Source organism: Crassostrea angulata, chromosome 8 (assembly GCF_025612915.1).
Source record: "Crassostrea angulata isolate pt1a10 chromosome 8, ASM2561291v2, whole genome shotgun sequence".
NCBI classification, from domain to species: domain Eukaryota; kingdom Metazoa; phylum Mollusca; class Bivalvia; order Ostreida; family Ostreidae; genus Magallana; species Magallana angulata.
Genome location: NC_069118.1, coordinates 2,802,945 through 2,821,055, shown reverse-complemented (window position 1 = coordinate 2,821,055; position 18,111 = coordinate 2,802,945). Strand labels below are relative to the sequence as shown.

General features: G+C 37.0%; 1 protein-coding gene across 2 annotated transcripts; it reads left to right on the top strand.

Annotated features, from left to right (window-relative positions):
- Positions 1-90: 90 nt before the first annotated feature.
- Positions 91-16,178, top strand: LOC128159331 (ERC protein 2-like). 2 transcript variants are annotated; one of them, XM_052822388.1, is made up of 16 exons: positions 91-1,357; positions 1,668-2,054; positions 2,455-2,553; positions 7,255-7,404; positions 8,025-8,192; positions 9,088-9,255; positions 9,530-9,672; positions 10,180-10,267; positions 10,374-10,409; positions 10,810-10,950; positions 11,763-11,956; positions 12,187-12,322; positions 12,607-12,738; positions 12,994-13,148; positions 14,110-14,257; positions 15,067-16,178. In XM_052822388.1, exons 1-16 carry the CDS (start codon positions 401-403, stop codon positions 15,217-15,219), a joined length of 3,255 nt encoding a protein of 1,084 aa, XP_052678348.1. In that variant the 5' UTR covers positions 91-400; the 3' UTR covers positions 15,220-16,178. The 2 variants fall into 2 exon arrangements, with proteins under 2 accessions (XP_052678348.1, XP_052678347.1); XM_052822387.1 differs by lacking the exon at positions 10,374-10,409 and having other exon boundaries at positions 10,180-10,303.
- Positions 16,179-18,111: the final 1,933 nt, after the last annotated feature.

Genomic DNA, 18,111 nt, shown 5'->3' with positions numbered 1-18,111 from the left:
TGTAAAACAAGAATATTGGATCGGAAAGATCTTTTTACTAATTCGTTTCCTTAAATCCATTCTTAAATATTTAAACACCGGAAGTAGAGAGATAAATATTAATTAAGACTGGCTGCTGAAAAAAAGTTGTCTGCAAATGTTGAAGTTGTGTCTGCCTTTAGAAAAGCCCAGGTGAAGGCAGACTCCGTCGAAGATGTTGTCCTACCCGAGCTAAATTTGTTTAGCAGGTGTCATGTTTGACAGAGCTAGTCATAAAACGTTTTTCTCTTTCTCTGTGATGGACCTTTTCGCTGATTGAGATCTTCTTTCGCCCAAGCCCCCGCGGAGACGGTAATCGGTATACTCAAGAGGATAATGAGTTCGCGCATTATTCGCTGATGACTAGACGTCATAAATCAAAATGTTTAGTAAAAGCAAGAAGTCGAAAGAAGGTAAGGCGCGGAATGGCAAGGAGAGCCCCAGCCATGGTCCATTCAGCAGCATGACTGCATCTCTTCCAAAAAATATCTTCTCTGGAAAATCTCGAAAAAATTCGGGAGGATATGTAATCGCTGATGGAAGTACACACACATCTCCAGCTAAGAATGGTCAGTCCATGCCGATGGGGTCCTCAGAAATGTTGACTCGGTCCCAGACATTAAGTCATTCCCCAGGACATGCATATTATTTCGAGGGAGGAGTAAACAGTCATGGAGGAGGAAGTCCCTATCATAGTCCCTCTAATCCAGCATTATCTTCTAATCCTGTTCTCTCTAATGCCCACAGTAGTCCTTATAGCAGCCCAACAAATTCTGGCATGAAATCCAATACTCTTCACAGTGTTCGTTCACTTCGGGAGAGATATGAGCAAGATGGAAGCCCACAGCTCAGTGAGCGGTCACTAGAGAGACAGATTGACAGACTTCAGATGTTGGCACAGAGTGAATCCAATTCAAACATTAGTCCCAGAGACCTACACAGTTATACTATGTCATCAAGTTTTAGCAGGGAGAGGGTGACAGACAGGGAATACCCTCATATGGGAGCAAGGTCGTTGGAGCGTGACCACCACTACCCCGGGCGGTCCCGCTCTATGGAACGTCCAGATTATACTACACAGCTGTACAATCAAGAGATGAGGAACTTCCGTGACACTTTTGTCCTGGATTTGGAAGGACAGATCGCTGAGTTAAGCAAGGACTGTGCCAAGCTTCAACAGGAACTAGACTCAACCAAAGAAAAGCTGAGTTCTAGTATGAACAGTATTAAAACTTTCTGGAGTCCAGAACTGAAAAAAGAGCGAGCCCTGAGAAAGGAAGAAAGTGCCAAGTATTGTTTGATGAATGAACAACTGAAGGTGGCCCAAGCTGAGCTTAAGGTAAGATAAGTATTGTAATATTGAAATGAGCTGACTTGAAATTGGAGTTTAAAAGTTCAATGTCAGGATGATACATCTTATCATAAAACTGTGTTTGTTAAGTAAAAAATAATCAGTAGCCTCAATGATGGGCTAGTGCCCCCTCAAAAATCACTAGATCTATAAAGATTTAATCTTCAACAATTAAGCTGATAACAACAGTAATGGAAGTTTTTAAATAGCAAGCCTTTTTCAAATTTGATTGGCTTTGAATTCAGTAAGTGTTTCACCGAATTGAATTTTGGGTGTTTTTTTTTCCAAACAAACTCAGAAACAGTCCTCTGTGATACAAAGTCTGGAAAACCAAGTCAGTCTTGGGGAAGATGTTCAGGCAAGTTCCCGAATATCTCAACAAGAAATTGAGATTCTTCAGCGAGAGAAGGACAAGCAATCAAAAGAAATACTCATTTTACGAAAGACAGTTGATGAGATGGAGCTACGAATTGAGATTCAGAAACAGACGCTGGCTGCTCGAGATGAGAGCATGAAGAAGCTGCTCGAGATGTTACAAAGTAAGGGCCACTCAGTGGGCAACATTCAGGAGAACCAGCTCGAGATCGAGAGTCTGCAGGCTCAGAGACTCGAGGATGAGCGAAAGATCAAACAACTCCAGAACGAGCTCAGCCAGCAGCAGGATGAGTCTACAGCGCTCAGAGAGGTCAGAATACTCAAAACTTAGTGTCTTATGACAGACTCAATACTTAACATTGTGTTTGTGTGCTCATTGTTAGGTATAGAAGTTTACTTGATCAATTATTTACATGCTGCAATGGATATGCAGTATACATACAACACTTACTGATAGTATTGACTGGAAATGAATTTATCTCAGAAAAGCAGAATAAAAGGCCCTATCTTTTTGAATAAAAGATTTTGACACTGCTTCGATAAGAAACTATTTTTTTAATTTAGTATATAGTATACAGTTAGATGGATCTTATAAATTGTTTTCACCTCCCCCTAAATTATTAAACAAATTATAAACTTTCAGGTTGATGTAGTTGATTTGACATGTGTATTAGATGGAATTAGTTAGAGGCTCTTGTCTTGTCTTCCAGGAGAAGACACGTTTGTCTGATGAGCTGAAGGAACTGGACCTACAGCTGAAGCAGATGCCGGCCAGTACACACACCATGAAGGCCATGCTAGAGGCCAAGGTAAGCCATGATCCTCAGGTCAAGGTCACTCAGTCGGCTGTTTGTAGGTTATAGATCATCTGTGATGTCATGTCATTGTGAAAGCATTCTGTCCGACTCGCTAGCTTTGTACACAGAGATAGATACACCGGTACATGCATATCAAGCTACCAGCCATAGGACCATAGTTTTATCAATTTAAAAGAAAAGTAACATTTTGACATAAATAATTGTAATACGAATGCAAGCAGTATAGACTGTTTGCAGGAAATGCTCATTTACAAGGAGATTATTTTAATAGTGCACCACTCTGTAATCGGAGACCTAATTAGTCCGCTATTGATTGGACCGATGAAGCCAGTCTGTGGTTTTATGTGTTTACATTGATGTTCAACAGTTTTTGGTTGCTCTGTTTGGATTTGCATCCTGTGATAAAAACAAATGTGGCTGGTGAAGAAAGTGGCTGTTGAAGTGGTTCTGTAGACCTGTCGAGTGTTTGTTACTGGTTGTTAAAACATATTTCACATTCTTCTTCATTGTTATCATTTCTGCTCTTTTCTTAATATTTGAATATATTACAAATACCCCCCGGTACATACCAATTGAAGCATTTAGATAAATACCAGTAATGTATTATGCGCCACATATTTCTGTATGTGAATAATTTAATTTATTGAATAACATTCTGTTGTGTATTTAGTAACTCCTACTATATTGATCCTCTGTTTTGCTAATTTAAACAATATTCCATAATACAATCAATTTTGAAAAATACATGTAATGCAAGAACAGTATTCCCAGTTAAATAGGAACAATATTTAGTAATTAATGCAATCATTAAAATATATAGGAAATCTGGAATGATATTCCATAATGTCACCAGTAACTATTACTGGTACTTAGACCTTCAGTTTAAGAAAGAGAACACAATTTAACTGCCAGAATGTTTGAGCAGAACAGTTGAAATAGAAATGGTTGTAAGGACTGTTAAATCCCGTAAATCTACACTGAGAAATTGGCAAGCTCTGTAATAAGAGAACGATCACAGCCCTGACTCTGTACAGGTGATCCATACAGGTAATACAGGTGATCCATACAGGTAATACAGGTGATCCACACAGGTAACCCCGCGTCCCTCCAGACCTCAGATTTATGACGGTTTCATTATATTTTATGGATTTTTAATATGAGTATGACTGAGCACTGAATCAACTCTTCCTGAAGCTTTCTCCATTCCTTCTCCTCTAATAACGGACTCGATTAATCCATAGTAAAAAATAAATCCAGATTTCATATATATAGTTGGATCTAGATAATATTTTCTCTTTAACTCAAATTAGAATGTCATTAAGAGATGTACTGCCAATTTCTACTTAAAATGCATCATCTACATTCTACATATATTTGTTATAAATACAATGGCTAATGTAAACTGTTGTTTAATGTAACACATGACTGTTGTTGTATTTGTATTTTGTACTCCTATTAGATCTGAACTCTGAATGATTGATGATCAGTATTTTGTACCTTTGTAGATGCTCTCTTGCTATATGACCTGACATATATCTTTCCCGAATCAATGGCAGATTAGTCAGGTGTGGGTAAGCATGGACAGTGTTACCTGTGCATCGTGTTCTGGGGGACAGTATCATGGCATTGTCTGTTCAAGGTTAAGGTGTCACAACATCATCTCTACTGGTGTAAGGTGTCATGACCTGGACTTACTCAGGGTAACACCCTCATAACTCTGCTGCTTTAAGGGCATTCTGTTCCCTGTAACATGCTTGAGTATCATGTAATCACCAGGGGTTTTTGGGGGGAGGGGTGGGTGGGGGTAGCATTGCATGATCAGCTTCTGGTGAAGGTCTATGTTTGAGTCATGTGACCAATTTGAGGGGGAGAGGCTTCTGGGTCACTAACCTATATCTCTGTCAGACTGATTATGAATCTGATGATGACACAATTAACCTGTTAAGTAGGTCGTTGGAAACAGGAAGTCAGCAATCAGTAAAGGTAGTGATTGCTATATGAAGATGTATGAAATCAATATGACACTGTAACAACAGCTTCCTCTGTGGGGGTGTATATAAAGAGCCAGGGAAGGACAGACAGTCCCCCCACACTGTCATAAACATTCACCCCTCTATTTCTTGTTTGTTTACGTCTTTGTCGCATCGACATATTATTACAGCAATTTTACTTGATTTACAGCCTAACTTAAGATTTCCGTCAAAAACTCACCTTTAACAATGGGCTATTTGGTTTATATTTGTTTAATGAACAGTATGTGTTTGTTCAATGACTGCATTCTGTGTGACCAGGCAGTGAAATATGCGGTAGGAGGATTTCCTCTGTCGACAAACATACTGGGTGTTCCCTGATGTCCTCTGACTGTACTCGCATTTTTGAGGATTTTTTTGGTTCTAATTTTATAATAAAAAATATTGAATTGACATCCTTTCATCAGATGTGTTAAAATTCCTTTTTCACAGCTTTGTAGCATCCATTTTCTGTATTACTGAAACAAAACTGGAGTAAATCACATAGAAATTAACTTTGTATTACTGAAACAAAACTGGAGCATTGTAAAATCGAAAATCTTAAAAAAATTCTCTTGAAAATAAGCTCCTGATATGAAGTTATATCTTGGATGACTCATAAATTAGAAATACTCAACAATATGTCTAAGAGTTTAGTTTGATTCATAAAAACTGAAAAAATCAGTATGAAATACAAAGTAAATTGAAAATTTCCTGGTTATCCTATCTTACAGTATAATAAGATGATGGATAGCAATTAATTTTATCATGGGGAAATAATTTTTTTTGAAGGGTTTATTACTTTATAAATGAGAAAACAACTACTCTAAATTCCAAATCAAATGTTAGGAATTAATATTTGCATTAAGTCATGATAAGAACATCTTGCAGATTTTAAAATCTCACTTTTATTAGGCATGGGCACATAAGATGTAATTGATTAATAATCAATTATAAAGGGGAATTTTGTGTAATCGATTCCACTTATTTTTTGTCCTGTAATCAAATGTAATAGATTACTTTATCAGGCATTTCCTTCATACTTTAATAACTACTTTAAGTATCACAAATACATGTATAGCTAATAATTAATATGAAAAAATGAATAATTGTGTTGAGGGCAGGCATGGTACAATGACTTCAGGAAGATGACACAAGATCCAGGAAGAAATAAGACTTGATTCTAAATCAGACATTATATCTGATGATTTAACACTCATTATATTGTACTGAAATACTGTCAGCTGATGCATGATCCAGGTCCTTCTATAGACTCAGAACAAAGCCACTAGATTGAAGGAGTACTTGGTCATTACGCAGTGATACTTTAGTGAAAGTCTTTATCAAAGTATAATTATTGAGATACTTTAGAGATACTTTGGATAAACTGCTGTTACTTTAATAAGGGTGAGTACAATACAATAATATGTTGGCGATCATTTAACAAGAGTTACATATTAAACAAAACAGTTACATGTATCTTAATATAACATTCATTGATGAACTGATAAAATGGTATCTTTTTTCAACGGCTGCATAGATTGTAGATAAAACGTATTGGAAAGCATAGTTATTGGTGTTTTCCTGTTATCTGAGTTTAAACTTTACTTGACTGTGAGGTTAGTGACGGGATGATGATAATGTAGCGAGATCTGGGGATCCCATGACACAGGGGTACAACAAAAAGTCACAGGATCTACACCATCTGTTGTAAACTGTACTAGACAGAGGTTTTCACTTTTTAACATTCAGGTATTGGCTTAAAATGGGAAGAAATTGATGTATTATTGGAAGTATTGTTTATATGTTCAAATAATGTAGGCTGTATATGTAAATATTGATGATTTAATAAGTATCAGTCATAGTGAAAGTAAAAACCATGTGTTCATGATTCACCGCAGAAATCCACATTTTTATTATAGGCCCCCTATATATTATGGATTGAACACAGAACATTTATAACAAAAAAACATTGCCATGAAATAGTGGTGTGTCGTTGAATCAGTCTAAAACTCAAGCCAGGAAGCATTTACTGAACACAATAATTTAGACAGCACAAAGGATTACACAATGCACATGTGTACAGTTTTTTTCTGTGTAAGTCGCCACAGCCAGATTCAGACAATTGGTCTGCTCCTCTTAATTACAAAATTAATGTAAACAATGAATCTCTGTTGGTGTATATAGAATAATTTCACTTTTTAGTAAAACTACAATTTAATTATAGGCTTTTGCTGTCTGTTGTGTCTATTGTTGGGTTTTTAAAAGTAGTTAGATATATAGTATCTTGTGTGTAGTTCTTAGGAATAGTCTATTGTCACTATTGGGTTTAAGGATCATTTCTCTAAGTTTGTAGGAGCTATTTGACATATTTCAACTTATGATAGGTTATTTTTCAATCGAATGACATTCTGCAATAGCCTTTCTATGACAGTCCAAACAAATCTTACAAGGTTGGTGTTGTATACCTCTAAGACTGAATTCAAATGGTACAGGAATAACATTCTGTGACAGTGTCTGAATGAGTTTACAGGATGACTCTTCTGTTTGTTGTTTTTGTTTAGCTCTAAAAAAAAATCATCAGGAATATTAGTATCCATTATGTATTGATCAATGAATTAAATTGCAGGCCTGTAGGTGTACATCTTTATTATATGATCATAGAGGACTTCTTGTTTTGTAGGACTCTAGGATCGCAGCCTTGGAGAAGGATGTGCAGGCCCTGGAGGATCGGATGATGAAGAACCAGGAGAGTGGGTCGGAGGGAAGCATGAAGAAGGATTCCGGACACAAGGACAGCCTGACCGGGAAAGAGAAGCAGCTCCGATCAGAGGTCAGTGGCAAGGGTCAAAATACACAGATAGAGGGGGAGGAAATAAGTTATATCCTTAAATATATGATTTTCGGGTATGTTGATTGTCGAAGATATAGAACTGGGCATAAGTGAAGGAGAATGGGGGGGGGGGTATATATCTACAGTCTTACAATATGTGATACTTGGTAGACTTGAAAGTCAAAGGTCAAGAACTTGCAATCAAAGTCAAGGCCAGTCTTTGTGTTGAAGGACATTGTGATTGATTGCTGTTCAAATACGACCATGATTTAGACAACGCATTTATGAAACATAGCTTATTTTCTTTCCTCTTTTAGTGGGAATGGATATACTATAGAACGAAAGGTTATGTTAACTTTGTGATATGATTAAGTCTTCATCTTATAAAGCTGAATCAGAGCTTGAGAATTGACAGGTGATTTCTTGCTAGGCATTAATTCAAGTACACAGAGCTGTAGAGACCAGTGGTGTGTGATTAAAGGTCTTGATCTAAAACCTCTTTATAGCAAAAGTGTTAAAGTGTCTCTGCAGCCCAGAAAGAATCTCTAATGGACTTTAAACAACACATTATTTCAGGAGAAGTGTGAATTTTTCACTGGTTATTGTCAATGTGTTTATAGATTGAGAGATTAAAGACAGATCTGTCAAGGAAAGAGACAGAACTAGAAGGCCTGAAACTGAAAGTGGACACCTTGACCAGTCAACAGTCTGAGAATCAGCAACACATCACTGTACTGAAGGACCAGGTGTCAGCCAAAGACCGACAGCTAGCCATGCTACAGACAGAGGTATGTATGCTAAGGACAGCTATCCATGCTACAGACAGCTAGCCATGCTACAGACAGAGGTATGTATGCTAAGGACAGCTAGCCATGCTACAGACAGCTAGCCATGCTACAAACAGGTATGTATGCTACAGACAGCTAGCCATGCTACAGACAGAGGTATGTATGCTATGGACAGCTAGCCATGCTACAGACAGCTAGCCATGCTACAAACAGAGGTATGTATGCTACAGACAGCTAGCCATGCTACAGGCAGCTAGCCATGCTACAAACAGAGGTATGTATGCTACATACAGCTAGCCATGCTACAAACAGAGGTATGTATGCTACGGACAGCTACCCATGCTACAGACAGCTAGCCATGCTACAAACAGAGGTATGTATGCTACGGACAGCTACCCATGCTACAGGCAGCTAGCCATGCTACAGACAGAGGTATGTATGCTACAGACAGCTAGCCATGCTACAGACAGAGGTATGTATGCTACAGACAGCTAGCCATGCTACAGACAGAGGTATGTATGCTACGGACAGCTACCCATGCTACAGACAGCTAGCCATGCTACAAACAGAGGTTTGTATGCTACAGACAGCTAGCCATGCTACAGACAGCAGGATGATTCAGCCAGACATATTCTGTTAAATTAAACAGCAAGACCCAAGTTGTGGCGAACAAAGAATCATATTTGTAGTATCAATGAAATATTTCTCTGAAAACACAATTATTATGGTAGCAAAATAATGCTGTGATTTCTACGATATTTTTTTATTTTAATATGAATTATAAGATATTTAATCATAACACTGAATGTTTTTTATGGCCAGGTGTTTTGTATTTATCTCTTGTTTCCCTGATCTTTTTAAGGTTTAATATATTGTATTTGTGTCATTTCGCCAGCTTGATGAGTTCCGTGAGAAGCTGAAGGAGAAGAATTCCACCATCGATAAGAACGACCAGAAGTCCCAGAGTCTGCAGTCCGAGAAAAGACGGATCGAAAGTGAGATCTCGGAGCTCCGTGAACAGATAGAGACCAAGGACCGCAAACTCACTCTTCTGCAGAGGAAGGTAAGAATAGTATCATATATTTCATTCAGCTAGATAATTGTGAAGAAGGGTAAAAATAACATGGGGTGAAAATTACCCTGTATACAGTATACATCTTGTTCAAATATCCTTGTAAAAACAACAATTCATTGTCAATATAACACATATTTAACATTCTATCATGATCTTATAACCCTCATCTGGGTCACAACTGCAGATGCTGCAAACTTTTTGGACCAGAGCCAACTAGGCACAGGTCAGAGAAGAGTTTGATACCTTACAAAACTATTTATAGATTGAGGCCCTGGAGGAAGACCTTAAGGAGAAGGATGCCACGATATCCCAGCTGAAGGCCTCGCAGACACACATGGAGGATACAACATCGGCCATAGCAACACTGGAGGAGACCATCACAGAGAAAGAGAAACAGATAGAAAGGTCGGTGACTTATGACTGTGTTAATAGTACACTGTAAATACAGTAGTACACAGTTACAATACTGTGGAATCATTTAATTTCGTGGGGGCCAATTTTCGTGGATGAAGTTTTTTTTGCTTATTTGTGGGGATGCAATGTCGTGGATGCATCAGGTTTCATTTTCAGTAATAAAGATAACTCTTTCTAAATTTGTTTTCATTGAGGATGTAAATTTGTGGTGGAAGGCTACCCACGAAAACCACGAAAATTGAGCCACCACAAATTCTAATGATTCCACAGTAATTCATACATGACACAATATTGTTACGTTTGCAAAAGCTGCTTCTTTAAGATTATTTTTCCTGTGGATATTCTTCAATGTCTTATACTTGTATATTAAATTTGAATCGTCTCTGTTTCTGGAGTTTCTGGAATCATTTTATCACTTGATAATCTGAAGTAAAGATGTTGCTAATAAAAGTAGTTTACAGTACTGAGTATTTGTCTTACTTTGGTTGTGTGTGACAGACTGAAGGAGCAGAGAGACCGGGCGGAGTCGGAGCATCAGGAGGAGTGTGACCTGTACATGAAGAGGAACCACGACCTAAAGGCTGAGGTGGATAGACTGCATCTAGACGTCACTGACCGACAGGTAAGTCAATGAAAAGGTGGATAAACTACAGGTGGAAGTTACAGACCAATAGGTTAGTCAATATGTAAAGGTGGATAGGCTTCATCTAGACGTTACTGACCGACAGGTAAGTCAATATAGACTGGTGGATAGACTTCATTCAGATGTAACTTACCGGCAGGTGAAAGACAGGTCAAATTCCAACAGCAGGACTTGGTTAATATATCCTCTACAGTACTGTTGGTTGTGTTTGGGAAATTGGTCATGTAGAAATTATAAGGTCTCAAGTTATGTTTTATGTGAGCAAACAAAAGTTTTATCATGTTTGTTTTTCCAGATGTTATATTATATGAATGCTAAAACTTTTTGATCCTACTTCATAAAAGTTAAAACAATATTGGGGACTTCTTTCTAATTCATAATGTACCAAGTTCTTTGAAATGTCCCAATGCCCGTGTGAAGGATTTATCACTACAAGTTTATTTTGTTATTATGTTTTTGGTATATTTCTACTCTTTTTACAACAGACTGAGCTATGTGAATTGAGAGAGGAAGTAACAGAAGCAGGGTCTGAAAAATTCAAACTAGAGAGTCGAATCAAACTTCTAGAACAGGAAGTGCAGGATAAGACGGGGGAAATTCAGAACCTGAAGGCTGAAGTGGAAGAGGTATTTTGTTAAACCAGTGTCTGATTTATAATACATGTATACTAAATCATTTTTAGTATCAACATGGATGTAGCAAAATCACAGATGTAGTACGGTTTTGTGGAATCGAAATCCCCAGCAAAATTCTAAACAAATCCTTTTAAGACTTTACATCTGTAATGAACTTTGGTAAAACTGATTTACAGATACTTATGATGAAGTAACTACATTGGTTTCAAGGGCTTCACTATAACTTAGTTTTACTGTACAAAATTGAAATACATACCATACTGTGTTGTTTCTAAATTGAAAGTAATGAAATCAAAGAAAAGCCCCATAAGTTGTAATTACATTATAAGCCTGCGTTCATATCAGTTACATGTTTTATTCAAAAGTCAAGGAAGGAAGGCTATTACAGGTTCTGCTAAGCAAAAATTATTCCTTTTCAAAAATAAAAATGGTTTAGTCAATGATACTGTAGATTTTGAATAAACGTGAGGAATAAATATCCGCGCAAAATCACGAGAAGCAACCCTTGCGAAATTTAAAGTCTCGCTTTTATTTTTCCGACAGTTTAGAGCTATAGGAAATTTAAAAAAAAAGATTGGGGATCGTGATTTTGTATTCTCGCAATTTGATACAAAAACAGCGGAATTATGCACTCACATAAAATAAGGAATTTACAGCATTCAGTGTTTTTAACACCTATGCACAATACATTCAATTTTCAAAAGCCAATAAAAATGCACATACTAGATTAATTCCAATTTTTGATGACTTTTGAATATTTTCTTAAGATAAATGTACTGTACAACACTTATATTTTCATTCAGAAAACAAAAGCTACAGAAGGGAAGACTATGGATGAAGAGAGCGAGAAGAAAATAGCTGACCTAACAGCAGAGGTCAAAGTTCAGGAGGAGGAGGCGAGGTCAACCAAAGCAGAGGTTGAAAGGTTACAGACTATTGTTAAAGAGATGGAGGAAGACAAGGCCAAGAAGGAAAAAGACATTGAAGAAATGCAAGAGTAAGTTAGCTATGTTTAATTAATATATGTTACCTGCATGTGGAAAATTAATTGAGTTTTTGAGAGCTGCCAGATTTTCTCAGCTGAAATTCATGTAGAGAATTTGCTGGATGTGAAAAGCATTTAAATTACCAATTGTGCAGTATCTACATATTGCTATCTTTTCAATTAGTTTGAATATAATAAGGGTGTAAGCAATTTGTATGAACCTGTTTGATCTCTTCATTCAGAGTGATAAAAGAGTACAAGCAGAAAATGGGAACATTGAAGCGAACACAACAGATAGAGAAAAAGAAGAACGCCCACTTACTGGAGGAGGCCCGGAGGAGAGAGGGTGACCTCAGCGACGATGCATCGCAGCTCAAGGTGGGTCCTCAAATACAAACTATAATTATCCTTACGAGAGGCATTTTTAGAGATGAATATATTAGTAAGCGTAAGAATTCTACACAGCTAATGGTAGGATCCTCAAATACTTTGTTACCCTTAATCAGGAATATTTTAGAACAAGGATGCCACACAGCTCAAGCTAGGTTCCCCAATTACAAACTGTTGTCCTCAATGAGAATATTTTAAAGATCTGGAAAATTCTTCAATTGCAGATTTTTTTTTTTATCTGTTGCTTACTTTATTCCAATATTTATCCTCAGGATGCTGTGATTGCTAAAGGGGACAGAATCGAGGAACTTGAGGAGGCCCTGAAGGAGAGCGTCCGCATCACGGCCGAGCGGGAAATGGTAATGGTAGAACAGCAACAACAGCTGGAGGAGGCGGAACAAAAGGTTAGTAGGGCAAAGGTCAAGGCCAGATCAGTCCAGTGTTAAAATTTTGAAACAAAAAGAATAATCAATTCAAGAGATTGTAGTAAGTATTTTCATTAAAAAAGATGGTCAATATTCTGTCATTTTTGTAAGGTAAAGAAATTCCATATGCACACTACGTTTCTCTTTAAAGGTTTGTTTAACTAAATTCTATCATAGCAAATACAGTAATAAGTAACACACAGAGTAATAATGATGAGTACTGTGTTTTACAAGGTGGCAGAACTGACCATGGAGCTGGCTCGGAACAAGTCTTCTGAGAACAGCGCCCGGGTCAACTTCCTGACGAAGCAGCTGGAGGACAAGGAGATGAAACTGAAGAAGTTACAATCCGAGCGACACAAGCACCTAGAGGAGGTGTATGAAATGAAGTAAGTATACACACCCCACCCTCTCACCCCCTCCAGTTACAGTCAGAGCGACACAAGCACCTAGAGGAGGTGTATGAAATGAAGTAAGTATACACACCCCACCCTCTCACCCCCTCCAGTTACAGTCAGAGCGACACAAGCACCTAGAGGAGGTGTATGAAATGAAGTAAGTATACACACCCCACCCTCTCACCCCCTCCAGTTACAGTCAGAGCGACACAAGCACCTAGAGGAGGTGTATGAAATGAAGTAAGTATACACACCCCACCCTCCCACCCCCTCCAGTTACAGTCAGAGCGACACAAGCACCTAGAGGAGGTGTATGAAATGAAGTAAGTATACTCACCCCACCCTCCCACCCCCTCCAGTTACAGTCAAAGCTACACTAGCACCTACAGAAGGTGTATGAAATGAAGTAAGTATACTCACCCCACCCTCCCACCCCCTCCAGTTACAGTCAGAGCTACACTAGCACCTACAGGAGGTATATGAAATGAAGTAAGTATACACCCCCCACCCTGTTACAGTCAGAGCGACACAAGCACCTAGAGGAGGTGTATGAAATGAAGTAAGTTTTCTCACCCCCATCCCCCAAGTTACAGTCAGAAAGGCACAACCATCTGGAGAGAGTTTATGAAATGAGGTACATTGTAAGAACACATCCAAACCCCATGAGCCAAACCCCAACACTTATTCTCACTCTAATTTTAAATTAGTGGATTTTTAACTTAAAATACAAGCTAAAAGCTTGTACAGGAAATGATCTTTAATTATTAGAAGTATTGTAGAAAGATTTTTGTTGATTATTTCAAATTATTTTCAGAGATGATACTGGCCATAATTATTTTTGAATCCATTTAAATTTCTTTGATTTAAAAAAAAACTTAAAAGGCATGAATTGATATTGATCTTGGTGTGGGACATATATTGGACTGTTACTGACAAGAGATGTTGTTTGTAGGCAGGAGGCCATTCAGGCGGCAATGAGTGAGAAGGATGCTAACATCGCTCTGCTGGAGATGACCAGCACCAAACAGCGGAGGAACACCGAGGAAATCGATAAGCTGAACCGAGAGAAAGAAAAGTTACAGCAACAACTCAAGGAAGTGGTAAGTCAGGCTGAAGGAGTCAAAACAAGTCAGACTTAAGACAGGCTGAAGGGGTCAAAACATGTCAGACTTAAGTCGGAATGAATGCGAAAGAGAAACAAAACAAGCAAGAGACTTACATGTAATTGGGGAAAAAGGAAAGAGAGTCAAAGCAAGTCATACTTATGTAAGAATGAAAAAAAGAGTCAGAATAAGTCAGAGACTTAAGTCAGGCTGAAAATGGGAGTGTCATAACAACTCAGAGGGTTAAGTTAGGCTGAAAGAAAGATAGACAGAACAAATCAGGCTTACACCAGTCTGAAGGAGAAAAAGTCCAAATCATTCAGAAGGGTAATGTCAGGCTGAAGTAAAATTCAAGTGAAATTATAGTCTAAACAAGTCAGAACTAGGTTAATTGTTTGTAAAAGTGTTAAAGCGTAAAACTTGATAATTTCATTGTGACCGAGTAACACAGCAAAGCAAGATGTACGTCCACACAAGCGATACCTCTACAACACATACTTTTAACTCTTAAGAGTTCTGCAGCTTATATAGGGGTTGTAGGAAAAGCAGTGATGAAAGAGAAATATGGTGGACAGTGCCTGTTTACAAATGGTGTTCAGCTATAAGTCACACTTAAGCAAAGAATAAATCCAAGTAATACCTACAATTAGAAAGAAGAGTTATCAAGTAGTAAGACTTGTATAAGGAAGGGATGCCAGCTTGTAAATACTCTATATATTTGAAAATGTTTAATTTAGAATGAATGATATCAAATTTGATTACAATTATCATTATTTTATGTTTTCTGAATTTCTGTTCTTCATTAGACACAAAATCGGATGAAGCTGATCCAGAAACAGGAGAGACGGAGCGAGTCTCTGGGGCGCTCTAAAAAATCTCCGAGTCACCGAGCCAAGGGGATGTCACCCGACCGTGTGAACCCGTACGTCCTGACCGCCCCCGCCTCTCTCGACTCCTGACACTGGACTCGGAATAAAGAACTGACCACTACAGACTAACGGGACAGTACTCACAGTATTATAACTGTATTACATGCAATACAAGATCCTTTGAGAAATTGGACATAGAACCAATGCAATTGTCTTTAGCAGGGTCATACTACCATCCATCTGTAGGGCCACTTGTCGCTATGTGTATCTCTTGAAGAGTCAGAGTTCTGACCCCCTAGGGTCGTAGCTTTGGAGATGTCATTTCTATTTGGCATCTCGTCACAGCCTTTTATTACGCGGGCCATTACTGAATCCCTGTGCTGTAGACCAAACCTTAGACCAATCCTTGTAGCTTGTTGTCCTTGTGATGCTCACAGGCTGTGATCGTCAGCAACAATTTGTGGTTTTTTTTATGTTAGTTTATTAAAAAGTTTTTTTTCTTATAGGAGCATAATAGATATGTTCAGTTTTCATAAGAATCTCAAAATGAGTTCTTATATGAAGTTTTTCATCCATATTTTGTGAAAAGAAAATGTTTTTGTTCACAGACTGAATATGAATGTGATAATATAATCATGAGAGAAATTAATTTAGGCCAGTACATGTATTTTATTTGTGTACACTGTGAGATGGCTCCTACGGCTAGCTTATAGTTTATTTGTTTCATTTATTGATTGCCCACTTATTTTTACCCAACTCAACAATCTACAAAATTAGGTTTTTGATAAGATGTTGGTTGCTGAGAGGAACCTAAGATTATTTTTTGTCTGAAGCAAGGTATTGAAAATTGTATGAGAAAAAAATCAGTGATAGATGGATATTATCTTTAAAAAAAAATATTTATCTACCCAGTCCCTATTTTTACCCTTTGTACACATGTAGTGTGTAGAAAAAAAGCACTTTTAGTTTATAAACATGACGAAATGTTACCTCAAGAATTGAACAAGTTTTAATTGTACTGGGCCAGTGGCAATACCCTGCAATCCGATGTTATGCTCTACAAAAACTTTAAAGTGGATCTTTGTTAATGTGATAGTGCATGTATATTTGAGTGACTGTATACATAATTTAAATCCAAATAAGCAAGCTTTAGGCTTTAGTGTACAGCTACAAATTCCATGAGATTTTTTGCCTGCTTGTGTGTTTATATCTATTAGGTGACCTCTCTGCCAAGCTTTGCCAATGTTGGTCTCTGTGTGACCAAGCTTTGTACAATGCTTAATACTGTGTGTTGTGATTTTGTGTCATAGTTTTATATTCTGAGGTTGCAACAGTGTCGCTATTTGATGTACATTGTACAGCTGTTGGTTGTTGATGTCAGTGCTGCAAATGGTTGATAACATGTACTTCTTACGAAATTAAAGGAATTTATTTACACCTTTTCTCTCATTATCTTTATCCCATTAATTTTAATATTCAGTATTTTTGGTTACCTGTAATTGTGTAAACCATTCAGTAAAATCATTAAATATTCCATAATATTTAATAAAGCCATAGTCCCTCCCTTTCTAAAGGAGTTATCTTCGGGTAACAAAATCCTCCCCCTTTGATTTCACTTGAAATGAAGAACAATCATAAACTCAAACTGGAAGATAGATTATCGATCCTATATCTGACTATAAAAAGTTTTATTCCATCAGTCTCTCTTCATCTGGACAATCTACAGAGATATTGATATTTACCTGTTTATTTATCATTTTTATACTTCACATATACATGTATTGGCTTTAGCAGAGTTGCACAGCTAAACCATATAACATGCTATTTTCCACACAATGCTAAAACTAGGCAAAGCATTCTCTACTATAACAGTAGAGTTATATATATATTATATCTACATACTGTATGTGTGCATGTAGCTTGATTACTTGCGGAAATCTTATTTAATATGTAACTAGACATACTGTGGTAACCATTTTATAAATATTAAAGTGCATCAATTTTGTAGATTAAGAGGAAAAAATGAGTTTTGAGGATGCATACATTCTTGGATGATGGCATTATTCACAAAAAAGTTCACATTTCTTTTACTTTGATAAACATTTAATTATTTTATGCATCGGTTTCTTCAAAGGCCATGTTTAAAAATGAATAAAAAAACTTTAATTGTTAATAATTACTTTATACAGAACATGACACTGTTGATATTTTACAATTTTTTAAAAGTCTTTTTTCGTTTTTTGGGTATAGTTTTGTATTCATTTCAGCATTGTAAAGTTTTGTACTATTTATGTTTTATAACTTAAAATGTTATACTTATGTGTTCAATATCACTGTGCAGCAACCTTGTTCTGATTCTGTGTGTGTTTTTCATGCAGCTGTGAATCTATATTCTAAACGTACAAGCCATGATTTAAGCATACCACATTTTAGGTAAAGGGGAGTAACTCTCCTACTGATATGTTATTGTCATTAAAGCACCAGTTCAAATGTAATTTTTCTCTTCTGATGCTTCGTCCTATAAATGTCAGTATTATTAAGAGAAGAACATGGCTTTTCTTACCCCATGATATTTATGTTCAAATCAGAAAGATGTCTGAAAGCTTTAGTACCCAGTGCTAATGGTACATGTACATGATATATGTAAAATGGGGACACACGAACAAGTCTCGCTGACCATGTCTTTATAGTGGATAGTGGATTGTGAAATGTAAATCGGCTGAGCAATTGTTGTTTTCATTATGTTAATGCAATGAACAAATTATCGTGTAGAAAAAGGTTGTGTATTTTGTTAGCAGATGAATACATTTATAGTCCAAAAGTCATTTGTGTATACACTTTTCAATTTTTAATTCTTAATTTTCAATTGACAAAAGGAAAATATAGATAGCAATATTGAATCTCTGGGGGGTGGGGGCTGGCGTAGTATATAACTTCAATTTCAATCCTCGTTTCCTTATTTTCATATCAATTTTTTACATA